This window comes from Hyperolius riggenbachi, chromosome 4 (genome assembly GCF_040937935.1).
Source record: "Hyperolius riggenbachi isolate aHypRig1 chromosome 4, aHypRig1.pri, whole genome shotgun sequence".
In the NCBI taxonomy this organism is placed as follows: Eukaryota; Metazoa; Chordata; class Amphibia; order Anura; family Hyperoliidae; genus Hyperolius; species Hyperolius riggenbachi.
The window spans coordinates 369,063,871-369,086,293 of NC_090649.1; the positions used below are offsets into that span (position 1 = coordinate 369,063,871).

The 22,423-nt window shown below is 42.8% G+C and overlaps 1 protein-coding gene across 3 annotated transcripts in view; it reads right to left on the reverse strand.

Moving 5' to 3' along the window:
* Positions 1 to 22,423, reverse strand: part of ZBTB2 (zinc finger and BTB domain containing 2) — a 131,677-nt gene that overhangs the window by 104,444 nt on the left and 4,810 nt on the right. For all 3 annotated transcript variants that reach the window (XR_011019408.1, XM_068232003.1, XM_068232002.1), the window contains exon 2: positions 3,882 to 4,070. Coding sequence is in view for 2 of the 3 variants with exons in the window: in XM_068232003.1 (XP_068088104.1) it covers positions 3,882 to 4,054 (173 nt within the window). In the remaining variant the exon portion in view is untranslated. The remainder of the gene's footprint in view (positions 1 to 3,881; positions 4,071 to 22,423) is intronic.

A 22,423-nucleotide genomic window follows, 5' to 3' on the forward strand; every position in this document is an offset into this window, starting at 1 on the left:
AAAACATTAGATAAGTAAAAGAAGCCAACTCATTGTATTATGCTATACTATTGTATCTACATTTTAATCAACATATTACAATCAGTTAAGTAGATTTTATAGTGAATGGATACAAAATTAGACAGTGTGAAGTGCTGTTCAGGGGAAGCCGTATGCCCTAGGTACACAGCACACAATTTTCTGTTAGATTTACCTGCCAGATCGATTATTTCCAACATGTTTGCTTCAGTTCTATGAAAATCGATAAAAAAAAAGAAAAAGAAAAGAAAAATCGATCGAAATTCAGATCGGACAAGTTGGAAATGATCAATCTGGCAGGTAAATCTAACAGAAAATTGTATGGTGTGTATCTAGCATTACATCTTGCTATCTTTAGTTAAGGGAGCCTAAACTGAGTAGGATATGGATTTTTCCTTTTAAAATAACACCAGTTGCCTGACTCGCCTGCTGATCCTGTGTCTCTAATACTTTCAGCCACAGCCCCTAAACAAGCATGCAGATCATGTGCTCTGACTGAAGCCAGACTGGATTAGCTGCATGCTTGTTTCATGTGTGTGATTCGGCCAATACTGCAACCAAAGAGATCAGCAGGACTGCCAGGCAACTGGCATTGTTTAAAAAGAAACATCTATATCCTTCTCAGTTTAGGTTCCCTTTAGTGTAGGAATGAACACTTCTGTTACTGGGAAAAGCCAGTTACTTATGTTATTAGGAAAAGCCAGTTACTTATGAGAACTCAGATGCTAAGCTTGAGGTCACTCAAATGCTAATCTTGAAATCATCAATCAGCACAATGAAAAAAATCCATATTTCCTTCAAAAGGGATTCACTTGACTATGCAAAAGTCCATGTCTGAATCTGCAAGTATATTTCTGAAGAATTACTTGCATGTAAGTATAACAAAAGTAAAAATGTGTACAGTTTAAATATCCCAATTTGAAATATCCTTGTTTTAGAGATATGTTGAAGTGGCTCTAAAGTAAAAATGTACCAGTCTTCAAACTTAATGTGTGGAACCAGGTTACTTTTTGTAAGCAGTCCTTTTCAGACGGTAAACATTAGTTTACAACAAACAGGCTCCTTAACCCATTTGCGATCCGTAGTTTTCACTTGAGCAATGTTCACCTCCCATTCATTAGCCTATAACTTTATCACTACTTATCACAATGAACTGATCTATATCTTGTTTTTTTCCGTCACCAATTAGGCTTTCTTTGGGGGGTACATTTTGCTAAGAGCCATTTTACTGTAAATGCATTTTAACAGGAAGAATAAGAAAAAACGGAAAAAATTCATTATTTCTCAGTTTTCAGCCATTATAGTTTTAAAATAATACATGCCTCCATAATTAAAACTCACGTTTTGTATTTGCCCATATGTCCCGGTTATTACACCGTTAAAATTATGTCCCTATCACAATGTATGGCGACAATATTGTATTTGGAAATAAAGGTGCATTTTTTCCGTTTTGCATCTATCACTACTTACAAAGTTTAAAATAAAAAAAATATAGAAATATTTCATCTTTACATTGATATTTAAAAAGTTTAGACCCTTAGGTAAATATTTACATGTTTTTTTTTTTATTGTAATGTTTTTTTTTTATATTAAACATTTTATTTGGGTATTTTTGGGAGGGTGGGATGTAAACCATATTTTTTTAATGTAATTGTGTGTTGATTTAATTTTTTTTTACTTTTTGTTGTAGTTTTACTTTTTGGCCACAAGATGGCGGCCATGAGTTTGTTTACATGACGTCACTAAGCGTAACACACGCTTAGAGTGACGCATCGGGGAGGGAACAGCCAGAAAAGGCGCAGCTTCCGAGAGAAGCTGTCGCTTTTTCAGCGGGGGAGAGGAATCAGTGATCGGGCACCGTAGCCCAATTCACTGATTGCCTGGCCAACGAACCGCGGGCCAGGAGCGCGCGTGATCGGCCACGGGAGCGCGCATGGTTCCTGGACGTAGTTTCTACGTCCAGGAACCAAAATAGGTTAAAGAGACACTGAAGCGGAAAAAAAAGTAGGATATAATGAATTGGTTGTGTATTAAGGATAATTACTAGAACATTAGTAGCAAAGAAAACATTCTCATATTTTTATTTTCAGGTATATAGTGTTTTTTTTAATAACATTGCATCATTCTCTAATATTTGCAGTTTACACACTACTCAGCATCCTAAATGATTTTACAGAGCAGGCTAGTGAACTTTTAAACTGTCCTCTGCAAAGAAAAAGAAAATACAATGACTGAAAGTTGAGATAACAAGCTTCAGAAGACAGAGCTCTCTGAGACTTGGAGCTCAAGGGCTCTTTCGCATAGATAACAACTGGAGTTTCTTAACTCTTCCTGTACTGGAAATAATTATATCACATTATACCATAATTTATTTTTTTTTGCTTCAGTGTCTTATTAAAGTGGGAATAAACTCCATATTTTCGGAAAAAAATAATAATAAATCATCCAATAACAGTCATTTGGGAATATTAGTTACAAGAAAAGGAAGCAGGGTTAATAAAAAATGAAAGTCTCAAAAATCACTCTCCCCTTAGGCTGGGTTCACAATGGCAAAAAAGCTCTGCAAAGCAACAGGATCTGTTCACATCACTCTATTCGCAACGGATCCATTTGGTCTGTTTTGATAAGCGGAACACAAGAATGGGTCCCGCACAGTTTTCTTGGATTGGCTGGATGGCGCCGAAGGCCAAAGGAATCAATGGTAGCCTATGGCCTCGATTCATAAAAGTGCCTGCGAGCGGGGAAAGTCGAGCGGGGAAACACCGCTGTCGGTATTTCCGCCTTCAGGGTGGCAATTCATAAAAATTTAGCTAGTTGTGACAGGCGTGCGGAGATACTCCGCTGTAGGCAGGCGTTAGGCTGTCGGGAGACATGCGGAAACAGGAGAAGCAGGCGGAATCCCTCCGTGCGGTGTTCTCTCTGCAGCTGCTTGGGAGGTCTGTCCCATTCACTGCAACGGATTCCGCACGCTTCTCGCCACATCAGAGGTAGCGGTAATACCCGTCCGCATACCGCTACCTCTAATCTTTATGAATTGACATTTGTTACTTTTGCTGTGATAATCACCGCGCAAGGCGGTGATTGATCACTCTGCTCGTGGATGTCGGCTTTTCATGCGGAAAAAGCCTTTATGAATACAGATTTGGCTGTGTGGTCGGTAAAGTGAGCCGTTTTCAGCATTTCCTCATGCGGAAATGCTTTATGAATCGAGGCCTATGAGAAGGGACAATGTCTATTCTCACCAGACTGGTCGCAGCATAGAGGTCACAAACTTTTACTCACTTACTGTCCTCAGTTACCGCTGCTACCAATGTTCAGTCCACTGCATTGTAGCACTGGTATACTGATTCGAGAGCCCTATCAGAAGCATCAGGCTACAATTGGTTTGCAAAAGACCAATAAGAATCCTCTCTCCCCAGGGAGGATTCTCATTAGTCTATTGCAAACCAATTGCAGCCTGTTGCTTCTAATGGTGCTCTCAGATCAGTATACCAGCGTTTCTTCCATGCAGAAGACTCAAGTGGTGGTGGCAGCAGAGGAACGTAAATGCGAAAGCAGCAGGTACCAAATGGGTGGCAATGCGGAATGAAAAAACCTGATGAAAAACTTATGCCATTGTAATAAACTGATCAGTTTGAATGGTAAACAGATCAGTTTTTCCAGGATTAGTTTTTTGGTAGTGAGCCCAGCCGTATGCCCATGTGATTAAAGAGGAAATGGTTCAGGGAGTGCGCAGTCACTAAGGATCTATGAACTGGTAGAGCAAGCGGTTTCCTTTTTTCATATATAAATTAAAACAGTGCTCCTTTTAAAGGCAAATACAAATATTCAAATATTGCCTAAACATGGATCATTTGCATTACCTTGTCTGGTGTACAAAAAGCATCTTGAAATAGTTGGAAAATGATGCAAGGACTGACTTGTGCGCCTTAAAGTAGACATCACCAATAGCTACTGTACAGTCACACAGAAAGCCAAACTCTCTCTGGGCATTTAACTGCTGCAAAAGTATCAATCCATGATTGGCCAAATCCATCTTGTCTAGAGAATGCCTGGAAAGAAAAAAAAGTGAAAAAAAATAAAAAAAAATATATATAACAAAACTAAAAAAAAAAAAAAAAAAAAAAATTAAAAAAAATATATGAGTAAAATAACGAAATTTGTTCACATATAAATCATAATATAAGCCCCATCTACACGATACAATTCTTTGTACGATTCTATTTACGATCCGATTAAATCCGACATGTCCGATCGGGATTCGATTCAATTTGCCATTGTTTTGCAATCGCAAATCAAATTGAATCGAATCCTGACCGGACATGTCGGAATTAATCGGATCGTAAATAGAATCGTACAAAGAATCGTATCGTGTAGATGGGGCTTAAGATGTAGTGCACACTGCGCATGAGCAGTATGTCCTCTTGTAAGCACCAGGTACATCACTGGGTCCCCGGCGAGCGGTCACAAGCCACCCAAAAGGACATACTGCGCGCATACGCAGCATGTCCGGGTCAAAAGGCGCCGACTGCTCTGACCAGGACCATGAAAGAAGAAAAAAAAAATCAGCCCTGCATATAGTAAAAAAAAAGTCACAGAAGTAAGAATTTAAAGTCCCAGATGTTAAAATGATGTCATAAGGGTACGGGATTGTGACTTATTTAGAGTATTATCTAGCTGGGTTTTGTAATTTGCATTTGGAAAAGTGTGGTTCTACTGTAGGTGTAAGAATCAGGCTTTACAATATAATGGCCCATATGCAATTGACTTTTTCTCCTCAGTTTTATCCTAGGAGATTCATCTTTTATTTAACCGGTTCGCATTCCACGGTTTTTACCCCTTAAAGGAATACTATCGATTCACATATTTTTTTAAATTGACACAGGAATTGTTTGGGAAGTGCTGCTAAGTGCTGGTGTATACATTTTAGTAGCAACTTCATTGTTTACTGTTAGCAAAATACTTCCAAACTTTACTGATGCCAAAACTGATGGCTGCCTGAGCCATGAGGAGAGGGGAAATTCCCCTAACACTTGATCAGTGTAGCTCTGTGTGTGACAGAGAGAGAGAGCTCCTAACAGCTGCAGCTCCTGTGTCCTGTGTTTCAGACTGACTGTCTGAAGAGAGAAGAGGAAATGTAACTAATTGTCACAGCTTTTCATACTGTTTTTGCTTTCAGAGTTTGATATGTTTGATATTTGCTTTCTGTAGTCTGATATGCAACTCTGGCTGTTCATTGAAGCAGACACCCCTTCTGCAATTGATTTGTCCCAATATAGCTAAACCCCTACCCTCAATAAATTACAGCTTTTGCCTCTGATATTTAACATGAAAAAGTAGGAAAATGTTTACACAGCTACTTAGACATTATTTGCACACTGTCAGTTTAGAACACTTGGGTATCGATAGTATTCCTTTAAGTACCAGCAGTCTCTGCCCCCTTAAGGACCAGAGACTGCTGGTACAGGAACTCAGAATCCCGACAAAATACTGACGAATCGCCGCACATACCGGCTATCACCACTCGCTGGGACCCCCAGGACATAGACTCTGCCGTCTCTATTACGGCAGAGCCATGTGAGCCGGTCAGGAGCCGCTTTCATTGGCTCCTGACCTTGTATATCAATTTAAGCCAATGGGAGCAGCTTACATTGATAGACACGGCCAGGAGCCAATGAAACATCTCCTGACCGGCTCACATGGCTCTGCCGTCATAGACAGGCAGAGCCTGTGAGATGCGGAGAGACTCGTCGAGTTTGAGCGGCGCGATCGGCGGGGAGCGGCGGATGCGCGCAGCGGTGGCTAATTGAAATCTACGTCGGGCCAACCAGAAGCCCACTAAAGCATGACGTAGATTTCAATTAGCGCGGACTTTACATAGTTAAGATTCCTGTCGGTTTAGGCATAAATGCAGAAAATCCCATTTTTTCATTCTTCGCCCTGCCTAATTTTCACATGACACACCCCTTAGTTATGAAACACATAAAAATGAGTTGTTTAGCTCTTCCCGGTTAAAACAATACCTCACATGACATAGTTTATTACTAGTTGAGCATGTGGCGGACCGTTATCCCCAATCTGTGGCGATTGGATGCGTTCGCTAGGGCGACAGTGCTGTACAGACGTATCGCTAGACAATGGCAGAGCATTGAGGCCCCAAACTTTTGCCCTAGTGATCGCCTCCAATCGCTGCAGGCGGCAGTTGTTAATAGTTTATAAATTGGTATAGGTATTGCAGGGAGTTAGTATGCTAGGCTGGGGTTAAAAATTTACTAGGAATGAAAAAAAAACAACAAAACAAAACTATTTTATAGGGACTATGTCACATTAAAAAAACAAAACTGTAAAACTTTTTTTCTCTAACTTTATTGAATGATTGTTGCTATTATTATTTTTAGGTAGCAACAATCATTCACAGGACTGTGCATGTGCACGTGCAGGAGGGAACACAGACCTAGATAAAAACTTACAAAATGATAAACAATTTCTACATCAACCAGACAGAAGTTACACAAGTGTAGACACAACTGGAAGACCTGGGGACCCAGCATACGCAGATATACAATAGAGGTGACCTACTTGAAGAGGTTTTTAAGGTCCCTTGGCAGCCGTTATCAACTCATTGGCGTATTGCTTTTACATGGAAAACCTCCAAACTGGAGATTGATCTTGTTAAAAATAGGTTAGATTGAATTATGTTAACGGACAGGGTATTTCATGTGAGTATAGAAAACCTGGATCGATATAATGTTATATGGGAGTAATGGATAACCTAGAGGTTTATAATTTTGCTACCTTTCTCAGTGTATATGCCTTGATGGGTTCCTTTGGCTCCCGGACGACAGATGATAGCTAGTGCGTCACTTCTTTGTGTGACGACCCAGCTGCTTGCTCTGTTCCTTGTACAAACTGTACAAATTATAAAATTTGTTTTGTATCTTTTTTATTGAGTTGTTTATTTACTTTGTAATAATTTAATTTTGTATTAAAAGACAAACACTTATATAGCAGCTGCAGCCACTAGGACGCGCTCTATAGGCAGTAGCAGTGTTAGGGAGACTTGCCTAAGGTCTCCTGCTGAATAGGCAGAGCAGAGATTCGAACCCTGGTCTCCCATGTCAGAGGCAGAGCCCTTAACCATTACACTTTCCAGCCACTAGTATATACCATTATTTTTCCCTTCAATACACGCTCATTTAATAAAATGATTTCCAATAGATTTAATGCTGAAAGCTAGTGAAAATCTGTGTGTAGTGTGTGGAGGGCTTTTATCAGATAGACCCCTCGCTGATCAGATAATGATTGGAGAGGGATCTATCTGTTGGGCCACATCAATCAGTGTATGGACAGTTTTACTAACTCATACTTCTGAATTTGGATTTTGTAAGGTTTAGTGAAGGTGGATAATGAGCAGATTCAACTAAGAGACAAATCTCTCTCTAATTGAATCTAATTAGAGAGAGATCTGTCAGCTGCCCATACAATGCAGGCCGATTCCCGATCAATGTCATGCTGAAATTATTCCGCATGCATCACCTAATGTGTAATGAGACCCCCCCCCCCCTCCCCCCGGCCCAGCACTATATACATTACCTGTCCGCTGCTAGCTCCGGGCGCACTGCTTGTTCAATACATTGCGCCCCACGTGGTTGCCCGAGTAACTGGGCGCGTGTGACATCCCACGCGCACCCACGTGTACACCGGCAGCAACGTGGGTGCGTGTATGGAGCAAGGAGTGCACCCGGGGAAAGCAGAAGACAAGCGGCCACAGACAGGTAATGTACAGTGCACTGGGCATCGTGGGTACATTACACATTTTGGGGGGTGGGGAGGGGGAGACAGAGTTGAGGGTCTTGTTGCTCGTCCCGATATTGCTAGCAGCTACTGCCGCGCACACGATCAAGCAAGCCGGCCCAACATCTTGCAGCATGTCCGACCGATTAATGCGACCAATTTCGGCTTTTTTAGCCGGGTGCTCCTAATTTTGGTGAGCTGTCATCCGCTTGCCTTCTCATTTGTAAGCAGAGAAACAAGACATTCACTGAACTGCAGTAAAGTGTAACTCATAAGTGGTAGACATATTACACACAGTATTTAAATGTGTAAAGAATTACCGCACATAACTAATTACCACTGACGGGTGGTAATAAATTACGCATATGAGTAATGCACGAAGATTAACTTAACTCATGTCTCTGTGTTTGCACGTTACATGCAATATACATATGCATGATATCACTGCATGCGCTAAACCCTATAATGAGTATATTGCAATTCGTTTCACTTATTGTGTGCAAAAGTTTAGGTTACGAAGGGGAACAAAAGGCACTGGGAGGGTATGGGACTGATCAATCATCAATCCCGGTGGATCTCTATTGGGGCAGCTAGTGTCATCAGAGGGCACTTGTACACCTTGCATTTCCTGTTGAGACAAATCAACAATGATCCTTTCAGCCGATGACAATGTAAAGTACACTCATTTTTGCATATTCCACGTGTTTCCAGACACCATGCTCCAGGGGCGGACTGACCATTCAGGCACTCGGGCACGGACAGAGGGCCCGTGGTCGGAGGGCGCCGCCCGGCAGAGAGCCCTGAGCAAGGAGGGGAGGCAGCCAGTGAAAGAGGGCGATAGCAGCGGAGAGGGGGGGGAAGGTTTCCCCCCCTTCCCTCACCTTGGACTTACCGCTGTTACAGCCACTGGAGGAGGCGCTGATCTGTGTGCCGCTAGTCTGGTCTTGAGTAGACCAGACTAGCGGCACACAGATCAGCGCTCTCTCGGTTGGCTGTAACAGCGGTAAGTCCTCGCCCGCTGTCAGCCGCTGTGCGACATACACATTCTGGAGGGGAGAGCCAGGAAGGGGGGGCCCAAAGGTGAGGGAAGGGGGAGGGAGACTTTCTCCCTTCTCCGCTGCTATCGCCCTCTTTCACAGGCTGCCTCCCCTCCTGGCGACACCTATAGACCTAACTACATATACTGGGGGCACTTATAGACCTAGCTACATATACTGAGGGCACCTATAGACCTGGGTTTACTGGGGAGACCTATACACCTGGCTACATATACTGGGGGCACCTATAGACTTAGCTATACTGGGGACACCTATACAGCTGGATACATATACTGAGGACACCTATAGATCTGGCTATATATATTGGGGACACCTATCCACCTGGCTACATATACTGGAAACACCTATAGACCTGGCTATACTGGGAACACCTATAGACCTGGCTACATATACTGGGGACACCTAAAGACCTGGCCATCTACACAGGAGACACCTATAGACCTGGCTATCTGTACTGGGGACACCTATAGGCCTGGCTACCTATTCTGGAGACACCTGTAGACCTGGCTACCTATACTGGGGACACCCATAGACCTGGCTACCTATTCTGGGGACACCTATAGTCCTGGCTACCTATTCTGGGGACACCTATAGACCTGGCTATCTATTCTGGGGACACCTATAGACCTGGCTATCTATTCTGGGGACACCTATAGACCTGGATACCTGCAATGGGAAAACCTATAGACCTGGTTACTTCCACTGGGGATACCTTTTGACCTGGTTACCTATACTGGGGGCACCTATTTTGAGGTAACTGCTGCCAGATTAACTATTTTTGGGGAACTGCTGCTGCCGGATTAAGCGTATTTTGGGAAACAGCGGACAGATTATGTGTATTTTTGGGGAACCGCTGCCAGATTCAGCATATTTTGGGGAGCCGCTGCCAAATTATGTGTATTTGGGGGAACCGCTGCTGCCAGATAACGTCTATTTTGGGGGAACGACTGCCATATTATCTGCCAAATTGCATGGATTTTTGGTGAAATGCTGTCAGATTACATGCAGTGTTCTCCCCAGGCCCCTTTGGCCGGGTGCACCACCCGGCTAGTTTTGGTGAGTACCCGGCTGTCATCGGCTCCTCTCCTCCTCTGCTGTAAGCAGAATTGTGCAGAGAAGCGCCAGCCCTGAATTCTCTCATCTTGCCCCACCCGGCTACTTTTTCATGCCACCCGGCTGGAAAAAATTTCTAGGGAGAACACTGACATGTATTTTGGGGGGAAACACTATGGCAGTGTTCAATCTTCCCCGGCAGACCTTTTACACCACTGCTAGGTCATGTATATTTTGCCCCACCCATGACCACGCCCACATTCTGTTGCGTGACCACACTCATTCTTCTGCACGCCGCAGGGGTTTTTATCAGTATAAAATATCACAATATAAAATATATACCGTTAGTAAATTATTATATCTTAGTCTGCAAAAATATAACATGAAAGGTGGGAAACACTGGTATGGGGGCCCCATAATCTCCTATTGCCCGGGGGCCCCATGAGTTGTCAGTCCACCCCTGCCATGCTCGTTCATATGTGAAAAAAACAGCTTTTCCAAAGCAGAACAATGAGCATGCGGTGCGACTTTTCGGCACAGCTGCAATGCAATGGTATTGTAATACAATGTGCACAATGTGAAAGGATCCCAATCGACAATGTAATTAAACCACTGCCCTGCTAGTTTTGTACTGCTTGGTGGAAGCAGTACAAAACTGCTTCCACCAAGGGGCCCATACACTTACCGATTTTCCCGCCGATACACAGCCGTTCCGATCACTGTGATTGAATCAGCTGTGAATTCGTCGCGCAAACACTGACCGAACGATTGATTTCCATCTGAAATCGATCGTTCCCGTCGTTCCTGTCCGTGCGGAAGATTTTGCTCGATCGCCGGCGGGTGGGGAGTGCGTCAATAGCAGCGTTCAAATGCCCGACGCAATACATTACCTGTTCTGCTGGCGCGAGTCCCCTGGTCACCGCTGCTCCGTCTCCGCGCTGGGCTCCGAGTCCGGAAGGCTTCACTTCTTCCTGTCCCAGCAGGAAGTTTAAACAGTAGAGCGCCCTCTACTGTTTAAACTTACCCCGGCAGGAAGTAAAGTGAAGCTGGAGGAGCCCAGACCGTAGAAGAGACAGCGGAGACTGGGGGACTAGCGCCGGCCGAAGCAGGTAATGTATAGCGGGCGGCGGGGGGATGTGTCGGCAGCTCCACAGATGGTGAATCGAATTCATGCTGGTTCACAATCGATTCACAGTCTGTTTGCAGTAAAGGCAGCAATACGATCCCTCTCTGATCAGATTCGATCAGAGAGGGATCTATCTGCTGGTCGATCTGATAGCAAATCGACCAGTGTATGGCCACCTTAAGAAAAATAAACAACCTTCGACCAACAAAATTTTTTACTTCTACTCTCAATAGATAAACTTATCAACAGATATATACCAATAAGATGGAAGGCAATGAAAAAGTTATTCACAGACTGAACCAAAGCGAATGAATTGGTTGTAAAAAATAGTTTGTGAATGGCTACCTTAAAGAGACTCTGAAGTCTCTTTTCTCCTTTCTTTTGTTTAACATTCCTGTTCAGCTTTAATACCAAAGTGAAATCGCTGCATCCCCACGGCAGAGGAGTAATTTATTACTTGGAAAATGACCTACAAAGTTCTACGACTTTGCGGGTCACAGATCATGCTGCCCTGACACGCAGGGCTTCTCTTTCTGGAGAGGCTGAGCTTTGAGCTGTATCTCAGCCTCTCCGCAATCAATCTCTGCAGATCTCTGCCTCCTCCCCGCCCCTCTCAGTGAAAGAAAATTGAGAGGGGCGGGGAGAGGTGGCGATCCGCAGAGATTGGATGAGGACGATGAGCGCTGCCTCATTGAGGAAGTGAAGCCCTGCGAGTCCCTGGGGCTTTGCAGGTCTCATCTCTAGCAATAAGTCACTCCTCTGTCACGGGGATGTGGCATTAAAGCTGAAGAGGAATGTTAAACAAAAGAAGGAAAAAAAAAGAGAGACTTCAGACTCTCTTTAACGTGAACCTGAGACAATAAAAGTAAAAGAAGTTATAATTTAGACAAATGGGTCCTAAAAATTCCTATCACAGATAATACCCCACAAGTCTGAGACTTCTCAATATGACCAATGTAAGACAGGAGGAATAAAATAATATATAAAAGTACAAATTTTATTAATGACCAAAATACAAACACATATATATGTAAATCTATTTAAAATTGACCAGAACACACAGGTGTGCCACCATGTCTAGGCCAGATGGAAAGATGTAGGGGATCCCCTAAAGAAAATATTGATAGTGCGCAATCCATCAAATATCTTAATGCAAAAAGAGGGGGAAGCGACTCCTAGCAGGTAACATTGAAACAAAAAAACCTTGGAGAAAAATATATCATTGGTTTTAAAGGCCAAGTGTCCAGGACCTAAATGGAAAAAGACATCCTAGTAAAAAGGCACAGGTGTATCAGATTCCGGCTGTGTTGCTTCCTCCAGCCCCCTGTGGCCCATTAGCTTCCTCCACCCTGGTCTGGTCAACTCATTTGCGTCACAGTGGAGTATGTGAATGAGGCGGGTTGTAAGCCACTGCGCATGTGCAGAACACTCATGGCTGCGGGAAAGCGATTGAGGGTTTGCTTGGGGCCAGGCCCAAGAAGCGAATAGACATTGCCCGAGAAGTGAATAGACTGGCACGAGTCATGCATGCTCCCGTGGCTGGACATACAAACTATTGGAATAGCAAAGAGCCAAAATATACAAGCAGGGCTGTGCTGTGAAGTCAGTATATAAATTGACTCCGATTGCTCTTTTTATTAAATCTCCAACTCCTATTTAAAATATTCTGATGTATTTTTCATGTTAATTGACAGAATGTAACATATAAGATATTTCAGCATAGGCAAGCTGATGCACTAACCCAATGGTAATCCAAGCCCGTCTCTGCCAACATAAATAAGGAGACTGTTAGGCAGGGCTCACACTTCACTAAATTGCATGTGTTTTCACGCAAATGTGAAAAAGCACATCATGTATTCCTATGGGCCTAATGCGATTTCAGGAAACATCCAATTCAACAATGCGATTTTTCTGCATTTTATAAACTTACAACATGCTCTACCTTATCACATGTCACGTGCAATTTCCCATTAACAATCATTGCTACTGGAAAAAAAACCCTCCAAAACAAACAAAAAATACCCACGTTTATACACAAACGCACATATTACCAAAAATCACAAGAAATCATACTCTTTTTCCAACAAGTGTGATCCGTGCGTTAAAATTAGCATAGCTAAGCCAATGTCATTATGACTTTTGTATTTAACCACTTCCCAACTGAGGGGTTTTACCCCCTGACCACCAGAGCAATTTTCACCTTTCAGCGCTCCTTCCATTAATTCGTCTATAACTTTATCATTACTTATCGCAATGAAATGAACTATATCTTGTTTTTTTCGCCACCAACTAGGCTTTCTTTAGGTGGGACATTATGCCAAGAATTATTTTATTCTAAATGTGTTTTAATGAGAATATAGGAAAAAAATATTTTTTCAGTTTTTAGCCTTTATAGTTTTTAAATAATGCATGCTACTGTATTTAAAACCCATGAAACGTATTTGCCCTTTTCTCCCGGTTATAAAACCATTTAAATTATGTCCCTATCACAATGTTTGGCGCCAATATTTTAATTGGAAATAAAAGGTGCATTTTTTTCAGTTTTGCGTCCATCCCTAATTACAAGCCCATAGTTTATAAAGTAACAGTGTTATACCCTCTTGACATAAATATTTAAAAAGTTCAGTCCCTAAGGTAACTATTTATGTATTATTTTTTTCAATTGTAATTTTTTTTTTTAAATTACAAGAAAAAAAAAATTGGGGAGTGTGGGAGGTAAAGGGTTTATTTTGTGTGTCAAACGAATTTATTTCTATGTGAAAAATGCTTTGGATGTAGTTTTACTATTTGGCCACAAGATGGCCACAGTAACATTTTGTTTATGCGACCTGCAAGCGTCCGGAAGGATGCTTGCAGGAAGTAGAAAGAGGCTGAGAACTTTTTTTTTCCCACAATGGTCGTGCTGCTCAGCCGAGCGGCAGCGGATCATTGCGGGGCTTAGATCAACGAACGGGAATGGATTTTCCCGTTCATTGATCTCCGGGCGAGCGGGCGCCGGCGTGTTTACTAGCGGTGGGCGGCGTGTTTACGAGCGGGAGCGCGGGCAGCGGCGGGAGCGCGGAAAGTACGTATTTCTCCGTCCCTGGGGGTTAAAGGATGGAAAAAGGGACGGAGAAATGCGTACGCGCGGGGGTAAAGTGGTTAAATACTAAAAATGCAAACATATATTAACACTACAGGTTAAACAAAACATGAAAACAATTAGGATATTTATTATTTCTGACTAGAAGCTGTAAAGTATAAAATAGCTTTTTATATGAGAAAATCAGGGGAAAAAAAAACCACAGCACTATGAAAGCTTAGTTGGTACAGTATAGGAGAGAAAGATGGCAGAGGGAAGTTCTGGGGGTGCACCTATCTGACTGCCTAGTACTCAGGTGGCATGCAAAAGTTATGAGAACAAATCAGTACACAAGCCAGCGTGTAACGCATATGGTGCTAACCTGTCCATCAATTTGGTTGGGGTCCCATCCATTGCACCACTCCCACCTCTGTTAGTGGCTCTGACTGGAGCTCCCAGTAATGTCGTGCTACTGGCAAAGCTGACAGAAACAGGAGTGTTCTGGGCACGCACACTTCGGAAGTGCTGCTTAAGTGGGAGCACAACCAGGGCTGTGGAGTCGGTACAAAAATCCACCGACTCCTCAGTTTAGGATTCCACCGACTCCTCGACCCCGACTCCTCTAATTTGCAATTTACAATCTTGTTGATTGAAAGTATGTAACATGAAATTCGTCTCTTAACTGCCAATGCTTAGGAATTTTAAAAGACAACTGAAGTGAGAAGGATATGGAGACTGCCATATTTATTCCCTTTAGTCATAGACTAAAACTAGTCCTGAGTAAGAGTACTTGTAAAAAGGTACAGGCCGGAACAAAGAACATCTATCAGGCCCTAGGCAATGTAACTGTGGGTACATGTAAGAGTGATGTGCAGGTATTCTGCAGGGAAATAAGGAGATTCTTCTTCTATTACACATTCTTCATGCACAATCTGAACCAGGTTTATGGGTGATAGACAACACCTCTGTGTTCAATGTGCACAACATTTTCAATGGATTCCCTGCAGCTCTGTGGAGAGTGCATATGTAGAGTATAGTACTACTGTGTAACAAAGTAAACCTGAGACAGATGAAATTAAAGTTTTATACATACCTGGAGCTTCCTCCAGCCCTCTTCAAGCTAATCAGTCCCTCACTGTCCTCCTCCGCCACCTGGATCTTCTGCTATGAGTCCAGGTACTTGAGCCAGTCTGGCGTAGTGCGCATGCACACACTTACTCCGCTGCCGGGAGCGTATTACACCTGCGCAGTACTATTGAGCAGGTGCAGAACGCTCCTGGCTGTGGAAGCGGCATGCGGCCGGACTGTGCTGACTGGCTGAATTACCAGGACTCATAACAGAAGATCCAGGTGGTGAAGATGGACAGCGAGGGACTGATTAGCTGGAAGGGGGCTTGAAGAAGCCCCAGGTATGTATAAAACTTTTCTTTTCATCCTTCTCAGGTACCATTTAATTCGTAGTCCCCAAACCAAATTTTAACAACATATCAAATTATTTGATTTCATGAGCAAAGAGAACATTTTATCATATTTTCTATTTTAATTACAGTTTAAATTTATTAGGAGTCGGAGTCAGTGCATTTTTTTCCGACTCCGACTCCAGGCACCCAAAATTGCTCCGACTCCACAGCCCTGGAGAGTACCACAACACTCTAGTGTGGAAGGGGCCTTGGTGTACTTTGGTGACCATTTTCATTAGGTTTTCAGTGTTTCGTCTGTTTATTTGCTTCCATCACCAATTTTTAAAAAAGCAGAAAACTAGAGGACAGACAAGTGAGGCTGGATCCACACTCTGTACGTTGCATAGTGCATGCACAGTGCTGTCCAACTGGCGGCCCGCCAGGCCACCTGCTGCGGCCCGCTCGTCTCCCATGGCTTGCGCTATGGGCGCCATGCCTGCTCCCTCTTGTGTGGCCTCTCCTGTGTCCCCGCTGCTGCTGCCCCACAGCTCAGACCTCACAGATCGCGGCGACTGAGGTAAACAACAGAGTGTGCATGGTACCCGCACGGAGTACGTCACATGCGGAAGTGAATCATTAGTCACTTCCGCATGTGACGTTCTGCCGCGCGGGTGTCATGCATGCGCTGTGCTTGCTTCAGTCGCCGCGATCTGTGAGGTCTGAGCTGTGGGGCAACGGCAGCGGGGACACAGGAGAGAGAGGTAACGGGCTTGCTACTGGTTGGGGCACCTGTCACTATCTAGCTGGGGGGCTCCTGTCACTATCTAAGTGGGGGCACCTGTCACTATCTAGCTGGGGGGGGCACCTGTCACTATCTAGCTGGGGGGGGGGGGTCTCCTGTCACTAACTGGGGGGCTCCTGTCACTATCTAGCTGGGGGGGGCACCTGTCACTATCTAGCTGGGGGGACACCTGTCACTATCTAACTGGGGGGGCTCCTGTCACTATCTAACTGGGGGGGGGCTCCTGTCACTATCTAACTGGGGGGGGCTCCTGACACTATCTAACTAGGGGGGCACCTGTTACTATCTAGCTGGGGGGGGGGGGGGCACCTGTCACTATCTAGCTGGGGGGGGCACCTGTCACTATCTAAGTGGAGGGCACCTGTCACTATCTAACTGGGGGGGGGGGGGCACCTGTCACTATCTAGCTGGGGGGGCTCCTGTCACTATCTAACTGGGGGGGGGGGGGGGGGCTCCTGTCACTAGCTGGGGGGGGGCACATGTCACTACCTAACTGGGGGGACACCTGTCACCTGGCATTTCAGCCCACACATCATCCCCAATCCGGCCCAAAACACTATTGCCAGGCACAGCAGCCAGTAGAGGAGAATTTAGAAGCTAGGTGAGAGGTGTCTACCATATTAAAGGGGCATTCTGCTTATTTATGTGAAATGCTGTCCATTTATGTGCCTCATGACTGCTAAATTTGTCTTGTTGGGGGGCCTTATGAATTGTTGGGGGCCTCAAGATTGCTGAATTTGTCTTGTTGGGGGCCTCAAGATTGCTGAATGTGTCTTGTTGGGGGCCTCAAGATTGCTAAATTTGTCTTGTTGGGGGCATCATGATTGCTGAATGTGTCTTGTTGGGGGCCTCATGATTGCTGAATTTGTCTTGTTGGGGGGGGTCACATGATTGCGAACTGTGAGACTATGGAAAAGCTGAATCGTCATCATGAGACAATAGCATTAAACCTACTTTTTAGCTTTTTAAAACGGAAAATAAAACTGGGAGGTTCTAAAAAAAAAACAAAAAAAAAACCACATTTTTCAGGAGTAGGATGGATGAAATTGTTTATCTTCACAGTTTATTTTCAACTTGGATTTTCCATAATGTTCATGTATGAGTTAAAACGTTTGTATGTAGTTTAAATTGCTGTTGCCACTTTGCGATAGATAAGTGACTTTTGGGTTGCAGTTTGGACACTCGGCCTCCAAAAGGTTCACCACCACTGTCCTAATCTAATGTCCCACATTGCTAAGTTCATGTAAATTTGTCTCCACCCGTGGCCACACCCGCATTCTGGTCCATGGCCACACCCAGTTTTCAGCACTCTACGCACAACGTACGCGTGCCACACGACTTCACCATTATTTTAAATTGCATTTTGTGAAAAGTGCTGCCAATCTAATTGGGTCGTGAGGTTGGTGGTCTGCGGCTCTAGCAAGAACTCCACCATGGGGTCTGAAAAAAAAAAATGGCCCTCCATGCCCATGAAGTTGGACAGCACTGCACTATAATATGAGTGTGCATATTATAATGCATGTGCGTGTTACAAAACACAAGTTTTCAAAGCCTGGTCAATGTCTGTGGAATGGGCACATAGGCACACATGCTATCCAAGAACTTACTGCATACCGCAAGGTAGAATAGGCCACTTGTTACAACCCAAAAATGTATGGGCAATGAGTTCACATGTAGAATTAGTCCGCAATGCCACATTCACACTATGCGCAGTGTTCAACTACAGCCTGAACATTAATTCAAATACAGTATTATAACGTAATGCACTAAGTGTCAATGCACCTTTAGGGTTCATTCACACTATATACATTGCATTGTGTTGCATAGAAATATTGCATTTGAATTCAGTTTAAAGTTGAAGGTGACCTAAATTTGAAAACCAACACTGCTGCACAGGTTCTGACAGGTTTTCAGTATAGGCCCCTTGCTCTATTTACATATTGTCCTACCCAAAGCTGTACCTGAAGTTGACCTGTGCCTCGAATAAATCTGTAAAATATACACTGCTGCTTGTGTAATATTTGGTGCTTACAGTATATTTACTTGTGTATCTGTATGGCTGAGGATGCTTCCGTTGCACCTCTCCAACTGGAGCAAGTAGCACAGATTGACGCATGCTCTGTATACTGGTGCTCCCTGTAATGTTGTGCTCAAGGCTGTGGAGTCGGGGCAATTTTGGGTGCCTGGAGTAGGAAAAAAATGCTCCGACTCATAATGAATTTAAACTGTAATTAAAATAGAAAATATGATAAAATGTTTTATTTCTCAGATAACAGTCATCATAAATAATTTATACACACAGTAATAGCTGTGCTTAGTCCACAAAAATTAAATAAAACCAATCAAAATTAGTTACTTGTGCTGCTTCAATAAAGCAGTCCCCGTATTTTTAAAGTCAGATATACACATCTGATTGTGACTGTATATATGATGTGTACATATATATATATATATATATATATATATATATATATATATATATATATATATATATATATATATATATATGATGTGTACATATATACACACATAATATATATATATATATATATATATATATATATATATATATATATATATATATATATATATATATATATATATATATATATATATATACACACACATATATACATACATACACATATATACATACATATATATATATATATATATATATATATATATATATATATATATATATATATATATATATATATATATATATATACATACATATATATATATATATATATATATATATATATATATATATATATATATATATATATATATATATATATATATACACATATATATACACATACACACACACACACACACACACACACACACACACACACACGAAGCAGTAAAGTGTTGTACCGTGTTAGCCATGAGTAAAAGCAAGAAGTTTTGAATCAGGATGATACCATTTATTGGCTAACTTAGAGATGGATAAACAGTGAGCTTTCGACTTATAAAAAGCCTTCGTCGGACTGGTTCCTGACCAAAACTGAAAAACACAGCTTATATACACTGACATACAGTGTATATAAGCTGTGTTTTTCAGTTTTGGTCAGGAACCAGTCCGACGAAGGCTTTTTATAAGTCGAAAGCTCACTGTTTATCCATCTCTAAGTTAGCCAATAAATGGTATCATCCTGATTCAAAACTTCTTGCTTATATATATATATATCTATGCTGTAAGTATAAAGCCTGATGTGTAGCCGTGTCACTAATAGAGATGGTCAATGAGATGGAAATAATTCTGCGTTGATTCTGATTTATGCTCATGAAATCAAATAATTTGATATGTTGTTAAAATTTGGTTTGGTGACTACGAATTAAATGGTACCTGAGAAGGATTTTATACAAAAAAAAGTTTTATACATACCTGGGGCTTCTTCCAGGCTAATCAGTCCCTCGCTGTCCACCTCCACCACCTGGATCTTCTGCTATGAGTCCCGGTAATTCAGCCAGTCAGCGCAGTCCGTCCGCATGCCGCTTCCACAGCCAGGAGCGTTCTGTAGTACGCTCCCGGCGGCTGAGTGTGTGCATGCGCACTACGCCAGACTGGCTCAAAGTACCTGGACTCATAGCAGAAGATCCAGGTGGCGGAGGAGGACAGCGAGGGACTGATTAGCCTGAAGGGGGCTGGAGGAAGCCCAAGGTATGTATAAAACTTTAATTTCATCTGTCTCAGGTTTACTTTATTACACAGTAGTACTATACTCTACATATGCACTCTCCACAGAGCTGCAGGGAATCCACTGAGAATGTTGTGCACATTGAACACAGAGATGTTGTCTATCACCCATAAACCTGGTTCAGATTGTGCATGCAGAATGTGTAATAGAGGAAGAATCTCCTTATTCCCCTGCAGAGTACCTGCACATCACTCTTACATGTACCCACAGTTACATTGCCTAGTGCCTGATAGATGTTCTTTGTTCCGGCCTGTACCTTTTACAAGTACTCTTACCAAGGACTAGTTTTAGTCTGACTAAAGGGAATAAATATGGCAGTCTCCATATCAGAATCAGAATCACTTTATTTTGCCAAGCATGACTGGGTCAAGCCCGGAATTGGGTTTGGCACAATGGAGCAGTACATAGGGAGAAAGGCAGGAAAAAAAATGTCAGAATAACAGTAAACACACAAATATACACTCAGCATCAGATATACATATAGCTCTGTATTCATCTTTCAAAGGCACACTGCTGAAGTCTACCGCTCCTATGCAGGTGGTAGGGCACTGATAGAGGGTGGTAGAATGTTAAGTGAGTTCAGGAGGCTTCAGTTGTCTTTTAAAATTCCTAAGCGTTGGCAGTTAAGAGACGAATTTCATGTTACATACTTTCAATCAACAAGATTGTAATATGCAAATTAGAGGAGTCGGAGTCGAGGAGTCAGTGGAATCCTAAACTGAGGAGTTGGAGGATTTTTGTACCGACTTCACAGTCCTGGTACTCTCCCCTGCCGCAGTGGCCATTAATGTCAGTGAGACAGGGTACAGTACCTATGGTGCGACAGAAGTGCTTCAACCGATGCAGACTCTGCAGTGCGTTGCCGAGTGGTACCGCATGGCACATGATTACATTGGAGTCAATGGCACCTTAACCAGTGGTGCTCAGCAAGATTTCGGATATCCGACCTACCCAGATAATCCAAACTTTGAATAGCGATTCGGATATTTTTTAAAATCCGAATAGACTATCCGAGAAAACTCGGATTTCCCATCTGAAATCCGGGCGGTTAGTTAGTTCAGATATCCGAGGGGGGGGGGGGGGGGGAGAAGAGAGAGAGAGAGAGAGAGAGAGAGAGAGAAAGAAAGAAAGAAAGAAAGACAGAGAGAGAAAGAAAGATAGAGAAAGAAAGAGAGAGAAAGACAGAGAGAGAAAGACAGAGAGAGGAAGAAAGAAGGAAAGAAAGAAAGAGAGAGAGAGAGAAAGAAAGAGAAAGAAAGAAAGAAAGAGAGAGAGAATGAATCCAAGCATCCCTGACCGTAAAAATTTTTATAAATTGCCGCGGTAGCAGGGCAGCGCGTACAGAGGTGAAGTCACTGACATACTTCCTGTCAAGAAGTGTGCATGTGTCGGAGGGGTTAGATGTAGTGACATCTGACCTTGCTTGTATACACATTTGAGGGGCATGCAGATTTCCGTGATGGTGCCATCTACCGCAGGGACAAATCTGCATGCAATAGTGTGGTGCTATGCACTCCAGTATACTGCCACAAGCAAAATCGCACCACACCATAAAGAGGCTTACACACACATCCAATTTTTACTATTATCAGATTGTGTACTTAAACTCTCATATTACATGGCGGTGGTTAAATTGGCCATTTATTGGTCTGTCGAAATTAGATGTGCGTATACACCCTAAGGGCTGAGATCCACTAGCAGCACTTTTTCATGCGCTTGCTAGTTGACGGCGATTGGCAAAGTGCTTGGGCAGTGGAACCTTATGAGGGCTGGAACCCACTAGAACGATTTTATGAGCATTTAGGGAGCCGATTCAAACCGCTAGCGATTTCCCTAAATGCTCAGATAATGTTAATGAATGGGCCAAGTTCCACTGGAGCGTTGCGATTACCAAAAATCGCAAAAAGCAGGACATGCAGCATTTTTAGCGTTAGCATTTCTGCAATGTAAAGTATATACGGTAAACGCTGGCATAATCGCTCATCAAACACTGCACAGAGCGATTTTGCTAGCGCTTTGAAGTTACTGCACACTGTAACAAAATTAATTGAAAGGACCAATCAGAATTAAAACGCTAATCGCTACACAACCGCTGGCAAATAGAATACACTTTTTAGAATCGCTCCTGAAATCGCTTGCAAACCGCTCATACAAAACGCTAGCGATTGCGATAGCATTTTGTAGTGGGTTCCAGGCCTGAGGGTGATTCCACTGCAGTGCTTGTGATTTGTATGAAATTGCAAACAGGCTGCCTGCAGCATTTTCGGAATATTCCAAGGAATTAAGAGAAGAAAAAAATCACTTCAAAAATGTTTATCAAATTACAAGTGCTAGTGTTTGCGATTGCTAGAAATCTTCCAGCACAATCACTGCTAGGAAACCCAAATTGAATGATATATCT